This window comes from Aotus nancymaae, unplaced genomic scaffold (genome assembly GCF_030222135.1).
Source record: "Aotus nancymaae isolate 86718 unplaced genomic scaffold, 86718_ANA_hifiasm-v0.15.2.pri h1tg000049l, whole genome shotgun sequence".
Lineage (NCBI taxonomy): Eukaryota > Metazoa > Chordata > Mammalia > Primates > Aotidae > Aotus > Aotus nancymaae.
Window position 1 is genome coordinate 28,770,929 of NW_026988463.1, and position 12,955 is coordinate 28,783,883.

Genomic DNA, 12,955 nt, shown 5'->3' on the forward strand with positions numbered 1-12,955 from the left:
AGATCATGTCATGTTCACGGACATGGATAAAACTGGAAGCCATAATTACCAGCAAACTAACAAAGGAACAGAAAAGCAAACAACTCATTTTGAAGACTGGATTACTGAGAAACATGGAATCCACTGGGCCAAAGTAGATGAGCTCACATATGAAAAAGTTTGGAGCACAGCTGTTCCTATTGTGTTTTCCACAATTAGATCATTTTCTCTTTCCCTTGGGTAACTTCCTTTTCCATAATAATATGTCTAGGTCTTGTCCTACTTCTTAAGCTGACATAAAAACTATAGGCCTGGAGGGAGATGAGCTGATGGCATTGTCTTCTTATAAAGATATCTTGGGAGATTCATCCTTCATATGTCGACACACTCCAGGACTTATCTGGGTAAATATCTATCTGTAAGCATTATTAGCAGTGAAAGTGCAAGACAAAGGTGAGTGATAGAATGAGGCAGGTTTTTTTTAGTGAAGAGCTGGAAGAATTATCTTCTCATAATTCATATTTCAGTGAATAACAATTAAGTACAGTAGATATTTCCATACAAAAAGATTAATTTTATGAATCTCATGAGGTCATCAATGTATTAAATTTAAAATAATTTTGGCAATTTTGTAGTATTCTACTTGAGTTGCAATTGTGTTTTACTGTTTCTTATTTTTCTTAGTTTAATTTACAATGTTCTTAGGTTAAATTTTCTACTTCATAACAAGAAATCAAAACCAATTTTGAAGAATGTAGTAATTCTTCTTTGTTCTTTTACATTTAAAAGTACCTTAGTATATTTACAATATTTATAACAATTTAAAATTAAGATGTCAGAAAACATGAGATTATTTTCACCATTTAAAATTACATTACTTTTATCAAATGATCATAAAAATGTTTTTGTTGTATTATGTTACATTAATGCTAATACCAATACTTTTTTTATTGTAACATTCTGTCTGGAAATTTTCATTTTGTCATTTTATACATTTTTGTATAGCTAGTGTCTACATTACAGGTATAGGAGCTTGTAATATTAAGCATGATTGCCATGACTTAAATTTTGGTTTTAATATTTAATAGTTAATTAATAGACTAAATTTTATTAAATATTCTCTGTATTAGTAAGAGTAAAATTTTTCAGTATGAGAAAATAATTATTTGCAAACTTTGAAAGACATAATATTCCCTTTTTATTTAAAAAAAGTCTAAATTTTGTATTCATAGTCTCTGAAAGTTTCAAATTTGTAATCTGTTTATTAATACTTATATTCACAAGTATGATAAGCATATTTCAATTTTTTGTGAAAATTGACATGATAACATCATCTGATTTCAGTAGGGATAGTGCCCTTTTATTGTCTATGTTTCCTAAAATGAAGGCCCAGACAATTAAGTTTAACTCAAAACAGAAAGAAAAAAATGATGACTGTCCATTTGTGATCAATGAAAGCATAAAAGTATGAAGACAATTTTACAGTACAAAATTATATCTGGCCATGTTAGACAAAGATATTAAAGCATTTTAAGTGCTGGAAATTTATGCACTGTATGCATTTAGGGAGGATAATGTCAGAGGGAAAGAACTTCTATAGCATTTAATCAGTGTACATACAAAGGAAAGATGAATTTCTTCACCTTTCAATTCTCACTAGGAATTTTTGCTCCAAATTTAATTTTTGACACAGTTAAAAAGTGTGACTTATAATCTGTTTACTGTGATATACAGGGACATGGTGGTTAAAGAAAAAAAAAGCCTTGCAAGCCTTGAGGAAAGAAGGGTGTCACATTCACTTACATCTTCTTGGTTGGGGTGATCAGAAAACAGCCAAACAAAATATAAACTAAAAATGTTTCCATACAATTTTTAGAATTTTTCAAAATTGGCAGCACATGTCTGGGGACCATGTCTGTCCAGTGACTTTTGTGCCTCCTACTTTCACTCCCTGCCTATGCTTTTACAAGTGAAGTTGAGAATTAAATGTCTTGGAATTAGCAATAGGCTTGTCAGGAAGAGTCATGCTTTCAGCTTCACCCCATGCTAAGTTGAACTTCTAAAGAATTGTTGATGCATTGCAGTCATTCAATGATATCTAATGCTTATCATAGTTGTTATTTTGGCATTTGTATATTTTATAAAGACCTGTTTATGGACTAATTTTGGTGGATAAAGAGATTTTCTTTTCTGAATTTTCCAGCTGATTTTTTGAGATTGCCACATATTGCTACTTATCGACCACTCTCTCAAGTTGGCACCCAAAATACTCATAATCACTTTTTGCTATTAGAACCAATCACAAGTCTGAAAAGAGGACTCAACTAATGCAGGAAAGTTTGTGATTAAAAGAACATTTTTGATTAATATAATAATAAAATGAAATGTTTTTTCAAATGAATTATACACTTAAATCTACAAAAGGCAGAGTGAAATAATCACTATTCAAATGTTATTATTTATAAAAGTAATAGTTAAATATTGTCATGAAGGTCAGAAAATAGACTTTTATTAAACTACTTTATAGTAAAAGGAACACAGTCATTCAATGCAAATAGCTCTTGGATTTCTGTAAATGGCTCCTTTCTTTCATTATGCCCCTTCTCTGTTCTTCAGATGTCTGATCTAAGCCCACACATATTATGATGTCCTTTGTTCCCAGTGCATTAATGGTGATGTGGGCCATCTCTAGTTGTCACTTCTCACAGTGAGAGCTAAACTGTGCATTCTGATTTTTAATTTTTTAATGTATCAAATATAACTCAATTCTTTATTGAATTCTGATTAAAATGCAACTAACTTCACATTGATAGTTCTTTGGTTTTATTACTCCTAGTTTGTTAACATATTTTTGCAAAACCATAATTTTTTCATAAAGGAGTTGCCAGAATTATTTTTCTAAATTTCTAAATGTTAAAATGGGGATAATAACCAATAACTTTTTTGATAAGTTGAATGCAACTATAAGTTTAGTCCTGGCATTTGAGAGAACGTTTTAAATGCATGATAAAAATGAATAATTAAAATCCATTGTTTTTACACCGTAATTTGTGGGGACCGTAATTCTTTCCTAACCAGGCTCAGTAGCCATGCCCTGCAGATTCTCATGCAGAAACACATCGTTTGATAATTCAGAAAGTTAAGTCTTCTTTAGTGTGTGATGGTCACTTACAGAGTATTGGACATAAACTCGAGGAGGTGAGCTGAATATCTGTTGCTAGTGAGAGAAAAAAATACTAAAATTGTTATCAGTGTTAACCTTATCTAATTATTTTTACTTTGTTTCTAATGTATGGCTTATATCCTAGAAAATGTACTAATAAAATTACACAAAGATAGTTAATAAGACATTGTACACATATTAGTAGCCCATGTCCAATTAGTCTGCTAGTGGTACTGGAGTGTGAGTTTAATATTTGAAGAACATTAAGCTATTAATTCAATATGATCCAACAACTGCTTCTGGTTCCAAATTGCTATTAGAACCAAATGTGCCAAGGGTGCCAATGTAAACTGCTATGAGCTTTCTGTTGCTTGGTTCTTGCAGCTAAAATAAGTGTGTTCACTTATTAGAGTAAGCCTTTGAAGAAATCACTTAACCAACGATACTATCATATCAAAAGTAAAATATGTAAAATCATATACATGAGGCAGCTTTAGAGCAATTTTTACCCCAGCCATTAATTCCCTTATTATTAAGCATAAATGCAAATTGTCAAAAATTTTGCATTGCCTACATATGTATATTTATGGGACAGTATAGTAATAAGTGACCTGGAATTTATAGGTGGAAACACTTTCTTCTCATAGGAATCTGAGTGAATATGATGGTTTCCTATTTCTCAATGTCATGAGGCTAAACTGTTCTAAGTTCTGGATTAAACTCAATTGCTAAAAAATTATTCCTGAATTTAAGATAGGTAACATGAAATAGCAACTGCAAAATTGTTTTGTAAAATTTTACAAGATATTCTGGTATTGGAGATATTCTGAGAAGATTTGAGGGCAATTATCTTTACTCTTAGATCGAGAGTTTTTCTGGGCATATGAGAGTATCCCTGTAGTAAGTGACATCTCAGGAAAAAGATCAGCATAGATTATTTTGATGTAACCTCATGGTTGTCATAACATGATTAATGCGGTAATTTTTTTCTTGCCAATCGAGTGGTGACAATCTTGTAGTGAGAGGAAGAGAGTCCCATAATACATCTCAGGGATGGAAAGTAAACTTGGAGAAAGCCAGAAATTTAGTTATTCTGGCTGCTAAATATGAAATGAGGGAATATAAAGTGATTATATCATTTCTAGGAAGGGAGGCCTTGTTATGATAGAAGTTGAAAAATTGTGCACTCCACACAGGCATAGATTTTTAAAAGTTTTATGTATAAAGTTGTTTGATGTAGAAAATAGTGCAGAGGCTAGATTATGCAGATTTTATATAAGATAGTAAGAGTTATCAAAAAGTAATGGCTAAAATTATAATGATGATGATCATATGAATCACTAAAGAAAAAAAATTGGTAATGTGATTTATTTTTTCCCAGCTTAGGAAATACGTTTCTTTGCCATTAAGATGAACACACTTTCCACTTACCTCGTGCTTAAAAATGCCTTCTTTTTCCAAGCTGCCATTGGACTTTCAGCCAACATTTTATGTCTTTTCTTCCATATTTTCTCTTTCCTTCAGCATCACAAACCTAAGCCCCATGACCTGATCAGCTGTCACCTGGCCTTCATTCATGTACTGATGTTCCTCACTGCAGTGGATGTTTTGCCTCCAAATTTGCTTGAATCACTACCTTTTGAGAATGACTTCAAATGTAAGTCATTGTTCTACATAAACAGAGTGATGAGGGGCCTAAGCATCTGTACCACCTGCCTCCTGAGTGTCCACCAAGCCAGCACTATCAGCCCTAGAAACTTTCGGTTGGCAAGATTTAAACATAAATTCACAAATAACATTGTCAGTGTCATCTGTTTGTTCTGGTCACTCAATTTGTCTCTCAGTAGTAACATAATGCTCTTCACTGTGGCTTCTTCCAACATGTCCCAGACCAATCTGCTTCAGATGACTAAATACTGCTCACTTTCTCCCATGAACTCCATCATCAGGGGAGTGTTTTTCACTCTGACAATATCAAGAGACTTCCTCCTTGTAGGAATTACCCTGCTCTCAGGCATGTACATGGTGATCCTTTTGTTCAGGCATCAGAGGCGATCCCAGCACCTCCACAGCACCAGTTTATCCCCAAGATCCTCACCAGAGAAAAAAGCAACTCAGACCATCCTGTTGCTGGTCAGTTTCTTTGTGGTCATGTATTCAGTGGACATCATCATCTCATCCTCTTCAACTTTGTTATGGATGTATAACCCAGTCATCCTGAATGTGCAAATCCTGGTGGTCAATGCCTATGCTACCATTGCTCCATTTGTACAAATCAACTCTGATAAAAGAATAGGAGATACCCTGGAAAATATGCAATCAGTTTGCTGTCAACTTTTAACAAGTTAGTGATTAAAAAATTCTAAAAAATAAATTCTCCTCTGAATTGTTTAAATAATCCAAAATTTATTTGATCTGATTTAAATAAAATGTGTGGAACACACTTTCATTATATTTAAATACTTTTGAAATAGATATATCCAAGGACTATGTAATCTCCTTAGTTCAGTGTCCACCATGAATCAATATTCGCCTATCAAGAGTCTTACACACTTATCTTCATTTCACCTCAGTACAGAAAATATTTTTGTCATGTTGAAGTATACCCTTAACGGTGTTCTATTAGTAATCAAATTTCTCAATATTTTTACTTCTGAAAATATTTTAATCTACATTTATTTATAAAAGGAAATCAAGCTAAATATCAATTCTGTCTTTTATACCATTCTTGCCCATTCAAGATTTTCTAACTAAAAAAATTATCTCAATTTGGATTTTATGTTTAATCCAGTGTTCATTTTTATTTTTATTTATTTATTTTTTAAATTGCATTTTAGGTTTTGGGGTACATGTGAAGAACATGCAAGATTGTTGAATAGGTGCACACGTGGCAGTGTCCAGTGTTCATTTTTAAAGCATTTTAAATAAAATTTATGGGTAGTGAGATATTATTTTTATCATGCTAAATATTTTCTCACCTTTATTGGAGAATGATTGATAAATGACATCATATATATTTAAGATACACAATGTGATGTTTTGATATATGTGTACACTGTGAAATTATTACCATGATCAAGCAAAATACATGTCCATCACTTCGTATAGTTATTGTATTTTGTCTGTGTGTGGTAAAAATATTTAAGATCTAGTTTACTTCTTTTTTTCTTTTCTGAGACGAAGTCTTGCTCTGTCGCCAGGCGGAAGTGCAGTGGCTCAATCTCAGCTCACTGCAATCACTACCTCCTGGTTCAAACAATTACCCTGCATCAGTCTCCCGTGTAGCTAGGACTACAGGCCCATACCACCATGCCCAGCTAATTTTTTGTATTTTAGTAGAGACAGGGTTTCACCATGCTAGCCAGGATGGTCTTGATCTCCTGACCTTGTGATATGCCTGCCTCGGCCTCCCAAAGTGTTGAGATTACAGGCATGAGCCACCGCACCCGGCCAAGATCTTCTTTCTCAATAATATTCACTTTTATAACACCTTATTATTAACTATAGTCTCCATGCTGTACAATAGGTACCCAGTATTCATAAAATTCAGTTTTGAGCCATTTGACCAATACCTCATTATCACAAACCCCGTCTTCTAGTCACCAACATTCTATTTTATGTAACTACAATTCAAACCCTTTTAAACATTCTATGTGTAACATACATAACTCAGTGTTTATCTTTCTGTGTCTGACTTACTTTCTTCAGCATAATGTACTCAAGGTTGATGTATGTTTTTTCAAATGGCAAGATTTACTCTTCTTTTAAAAGCCTGAATAGTTTTCTTATTGGAGACAAACTTCCTCTCTGTTGTCCCGGCAAGAGCACAGCAACATGATTATAGCTTATTGTAACGTCAAACTCCTAGGTTCAAATAATCCTCCTACCTCAGCCTCTCAAGTAGTTAGGACTACAGGTGTGTACAACAATGCCCAGCTTATTTGTAGAGATGGAGTCTTGTTATGTTACCAATGCTGGTCTTGGACTCCTGGCCTGATGCAATCCTTCCACCACAGCCTCCCAAAGCACTGAGACTATAGGTGTCAACCAACACAACCAGCTGTATAACATTTTCTTTATTCACCTACAGGTTGATGGACATTTGGATTGCCTTCACATGTTGTCTATTTTAAATAATGCTTCAATAAACAGGAGTGAAGGTATGTCTTCAAGATAGTGATTTTATATTTTTGATTATATACCCAGAAGTGAGATTGCTGGATCAAATGATGGTTTTAACTTTAATTTTTTGATGAATCTCCATACTGTTTTTCATAATGGCTTTAACAATTTACTTTTTCAGTGATAAATTTGAGAAGAAGACAATAATTTCCACTTTAAATAATTCATTTAGCATTGTACAGGAGGTATTAGCTAGAGAAGCTATACAACAGAGATGAATAAATGTTTCCAGAGTGTAAAAAAAAGTAGAACTATTTCTGATTTAAATGACATAATCTTCTACACAAATATATGAAAAAGACTCATCATGCTACCTGACTTCAAACTATACACAAGGCTACAGTAATCAAAACAGCATGGTTGGTACTAGCACCAAAACAGACATCTAGACCAATGGAACAGAACAGAGGCCTCAGAAGTAAAGCCACACATCTAAAACCATCTGATCTTTGACAAACTTGACAGAAACAAGCAATGAGGAAAGAATTTTCTGTTTAATAAATGGTATTGGGAAAATTAACTAGCCATGTGCAGAAAGCTGAAACTGGACCCCTTTCTAACACCTTACACTTAAATTAACTCCAGATGGATTAAAGACTTAAATATAAGACCTAACACCATAAAAACCCTAGAAGAAAACCTAGGCAATACCATTCAGGGCATAGGTATAGGCAAGGACTTCACGACTAAAACACCAAAGCAATGGCAACAAAAGCCAAAATAGACAAACAGGATCAAATTAAACTTAAGAGCTTCTGCACAGTAAAAGAAACAATCATTAGAGTGTACCAGCAACCAACAGAATGGGAAAAGATTTTTGCAAGCTACCCATCTGACAAAGGGCAATATCCAGAATCTACAAAGAACTAAAACAAATTTACAAGAAAAAAAAAACAAACAACCCCATCAAAAAGTGGGTGAAGAATATGAACAGACACATTTCAAAGGAAGACATTTATGCAGCCAATTAACATACAAAAAATTGCTCATTATCACTGGTCATTAGAAATGCAAATCAAAACCACAATGAGATACCATCTCACACCAGTTAGAATGGCAATCATTAAAAAATCTGGAGACAGATGCTGGAGAGAATGTGGAGAAATAGGAACACTTTTACACTGTTGGTGGGAGTGTAAATTAGTTCAACCATTGTGAAAGGCAGTGTGGCAATTCCTCAGGGATCTAGAAATAGAAATTCCATTTGACCCAGCAAACCCATTACTGGGTGTATACTCAAAGGATTATAAATTGTTCTATTATAAAGGCACATGCATGCGTATATTCATTGCAGCACTATTTACAATAGCAAAGACTTGGAACCAACCCACATGCCCATCAATGACAGACTGGATAAAGAAAATGTGGCACATATACATTATGGAATATTATGCAGCCATAAAAATGGATGAGTTCATGTCCTTTGCAGGGACATGGATGAATCTGGAAACCATCATTCTCAGCAAACTGACACAGAAACAGAAAACCAAATACTGCATGTTCTCACTCATAAGTGGGTGGTGAACAATGAGAACACATGGACAAAGGGAGGGGAACATCACACACTGGGGTGTGTTGAGGGGTGGGGGTGCTAGGGGAAGGATAGAAGGTGGGGAGATTGGAGAGGGATAACATTAGGAGAAATACTTAATGTAGATGATGGGGGGATGGAGGCAGCAAATCATCATGGCATGTGTATATTTATGTAACAATCCTGCAAGATCTGCACATGTACACCAGAACTTAGTGTAAACAAAGCCACCAGAACATTTAGAGGGTGTGAAACCAAGTGCAGCATGGCAAAGCCACTGCAGCCAGACTGCCTCTCTAGGTTCCTCTTCACTGGGCAGGGCACCTCTGAAAAAGCAGCAGCCCCAGTCAAGGGCTTATAGAAAAACTCCCATCTTCCTGGGATGGAGACCTGGGGACAGGTGTGGCTGTAGCCACAGCTTCAGCTGACTAAACGTTCCTGCCTGCTGGCTCCGAAGAGAGCAGTGAATCTCCCAGCACACTGCTTGAGCTCTGCTAAGGGGCAGACTACCTCCTCACGTAGGTCCCTGACCTCTGTGCCTCCTGACTGAGAGATAACTTCCAGTGGGTGAACAGATACCTCACACAGGAGAGCACTGGATGGCATCTGGTGGGTGCCCCTCTGGGATGAAGCTTCCAGAGGAAGGAGCAGGCAGCAATCTTTGCTGTTCTGCAGCCTCTGATGGTAATACCCAGGCAAACAGTGTCTGGAGTAGACCTCCAGCAGACCTGCAGAAGAGACGCACGACTGTTAGAAAGGAATCTAACAAACAGAAAGCAATAACATTAACATCAACAAAAAAGATGCCCTTGCAAAAAATCCATCTGAAGATCACCAATATAAAGATAAAAGGTAGATAAATCCATGAAATTGAGGAAAAACCAGTGCAAAAATTCTCACAGTCTCAAAAATCAGAATGCCTCTTTTCTTCCAAAGATCACAATACCTCACCAGCAAGGAAATAAAATAGGATGGAGAATGAGTTTAACAAGTTAACAAAAGTAGGCTTCATAACGTGGGTAATCGCAAACTTATCTGAGATAGAGGAGCATGTTCTAAATCAATGCAAGGAAGCTAAGAACCTTGATAAAAGGTAAGGGAATCTGCTAACTAGAATAATCAGTTTAGAAAAGAACATAAATGTCCTGATCGAGCTGAAAAACACAGTACAAGAACTTCATAAAGCATACACAAGTGTCAATAGTCAAATCAAGCAAGTGGAAGACACAATATCAGAGACTGAAGATCAACTTAATGAAATAAAGCATGAAGATAGGATTAGAGAAAAAAGAATTAAAAGGAACAAACAAAACCTCCAAGAAATATTGTACTATGTGAAAAGACCAAACCTATGATTGATTAGTGTACCTGAAAGTGACATGAAGAATGGGAAAAAGTTGAAAAACACATTTCAGAATATTATCCAGGAGAACTTCCCTAACCTAGCAAGACAGGTCAACATTCAAATTCAGGAAAATACAGAGAACACCACTAAGATACTCCTTGAGAAGAGAAACCCCAAGACACACAATTGTCAGATTCACTAAGATTGAAACAAAGAAAAAAAATGTTAAGGGCAGCCAGAGAGCAAGGTCAGGTTACCTACAAAACAAAACCCCTGTCTAACAGTGGATCTCTCTGCAGAAACCCTACATGCCAGAAGACATCAGGGGCCAATGTTCAACATTCCTATGGAAAAGAATTTTCAACCCAGAATTTAACATCCAGACAAGCTAAACTTCATAAGGGAAGGAGAAATAAAATCCTTTATAGACAAAGAAATGTTGAGGAATTTTGTCACCACCAGGCCTGCCTTACAAGAGCTTCTGAGGGAAGCACTAAATATGGAAAGGAAAAACCAGTACCAGCCACTGCAGAAACATACCAAAATATAAAGGCTAAAACAGTATGAAGAAATTGCATCAACTGATGTGCAAAATAGCCAGCCAGCATCATGATAATGGGATTGAATTCACACATAACAGTATTAACTTTAAATGAAAATAGGCTAAATGGCTCAATTAAAGGCACAGACTGGCAAATTGGACAAAGAGTTAACACCCATATGTGTGCTGCATTCAGGAGACCCATCTCACGTGCAAAGACACACATAGGCTCAAAATAAAGGGATGGACAAATACATATCAAGCAAATGGAAAACAAAACAAAACAAAAAAGCAGGAATTGCAATCCTAGTCTCTGACAAAACAGACTTTAAACTAACAAAGATAAAATAAGACAAGGAAGGGAATTACATAATGCTAAACAGAACAATGAAACTAGAAGAGCTAACTATTCTAAATATATATGCAACCGGTTCTGCCTGCCGCACCTCTCCTTTCTTCTGTATCTCCAGCCGAAGCTGCACGCCCGGCCCGGATCCCGGCACCATGAGCTTCGGCTACGAGCACTACCTGTGCTCCTCCTCCTCCTACCGCAAGGTGTTCGGGGACGGCTCCCTCCTGTCCGCGCGCCTCTCCAGGGCCGGCGGCGCGGGCGGCTTCCGCTCGCAGTCCCTGTCCCGCTGCAATGTGGCCTCCTCGACCGCCTGCTCCTCGGCCTCGTCGCTCGGCCTCGGCCTGGCCTATTGCCGGCCGCCGGCAACCGACGGGCTGGACCTGAGCCAGGCGGCGGCGCGCACCAACAAGTACAAGATCATCAGAACCAACGAGAAGGAGCAGCTGCAGGGACTCACCGACCGCTTCCCGGTGTTCATCGAGAAGGTGCATCAGCTGGAGACGCAGAACCGCACGCTGGAGGCCGAGCTGGTCGCGCTAAGGCAGCGCCACGCCGAGCCGTTGTGCGTCGGCGAACTCTTCCAGCGCGACCTGCGCGACCTGCGTGCGCAGCTGGAGGAGGTGAGCTCGGCGCGTCCGCGCAGGCCCTGCTCTAGCGCGACGGGCTGGCCGAGGAGGCGCAGCGGCTGCGGGCGCGCTGCGAGGAGGAGAGCCGCGGACGCGAAGGTGACAAGCGCGCCCTGAAGCCTCAGCCGCGCGACGTGGACGGCGCCACGCTGGCCCGCCTGGACCTGGAGAAGAAGGTGGAGTCGCTGCTGGACGAGCTGGCTTTCGTGCGCCAGGTGCACGACGAGGAGGTAGCCGAGCTGCTGGCCACGCTGCAGGCGTCGTCACAGGCCGCGGCCGAGGTGGACGTGGCTGTGGCCAAACCAGACCTGACCTCGACGCTGAGGGAGATCCGCGCCCAACATGAGTCCCTGGCTGCTAAGAACCTGTAGTCTGTGGAGGAATGGTACAAGTCCGAGTTCGCCAACCTGAAGGAGCAGGTGGCGCGCAGCACCGAGGCCATCCGAGCCAGCCGCGAGGAGATCCACGAGTACCGGCGCCAGCTGCAGGCGCACACCATCAAGATCGAGGGCCTGCGCGGGGCCAACAAGTCCTTGAAGAGGCAGATCCTGGAACTGGAGGAGCGGCATAATGCTGAGGTGGCTGGCTACCAGGATGGCATTGGGCAGATAGAGAATGATCTGAGGAACACCAAGAGTGAGATGGCACGCCACCTTCGGGAATACCAGGACTTGCTCAATGTCAAAATGGCTCTTGACATTGAGACAGCAGCTTACAGGAAACTGCTGGAAGGCGAAGAGACACGTTTTAGCACCAGCGGGTTAAGCATTTCAGGGCTGAATCCACTTCCCAATCCAAGTTATCTGCTCCCATCTAGAATCCTCAGTTCTACAACCTCCAAAGTCTCATCCACTGGGCTATCACTTAAGAGGAAGAGGAGGAGGAGGCATCTAAGGTAGCCTCTAAGAAAGCCTCCGAGATGGGGAAAAGTTTTGAAGAAAGAGGAGACAGTAATATCTCCTAAGAAAACCGAGAAATCAAATACAGAAGAAACCACCATTTTGAGCCAAAAAATATAATTCCATTGCTTTGAAAGAGTTAATGCTTAAGAGGGAATGATATGCATTTGACTTGTTAAACAGCCTGTTCATGAAACATAACACCTGCCACACCACTATGAAATGTCTTCAAGGCTTCGGTCTCATATTTAGTATTGAATACTTACATTCTCTAATAAGAAAACCACCCCTTAGATTGAAGATAAGATAAATTGCAGTCCTGGAGCAATCACAGATG

At 38.5% G+C, this 12,955-nt stretch overlaps 1 protein-coding gene and 1 pseudogene across 1 annotated transcript; both read left to right on the top strand.

Annotated features, from left to right (window-relative positions):
• Positions 1-4,552: 4,552 nt before the first annotated feature.
• LOC105729314 (putative vomeronasal receptor-like protein 4) lies at positions 4,553-5,491 on the top strand. Its single transcript, XM_012470018.1, has one exon. The coding sequence runs from the start codon at positions 4,553-4,555 to the stop codon at positions 5,489-5,491; it is 939 nt and encodes a 312-aa protein (XP_012325441.1).
• Positions 5,492-11,245: 5,754 nt separating this feature from the next.
• Positions 11,246-12,738, top strand: LOC105729330 (alpha-internexin-like; annotated as a pseudogene).
• The last annotated feature ends 217 nt before the right edge of the window (positions 12,739-12,955 follow it).

What these genes read in the sequence shown, in the direction of transcription:
- LOC105729314 (XM_012470018.1), top strand. Translation starts at nt 4,553, where the DNA reads ATGAACACACTTTCCACTTACCTCGTGCTTAAAAATGCCTTCTTTTTC.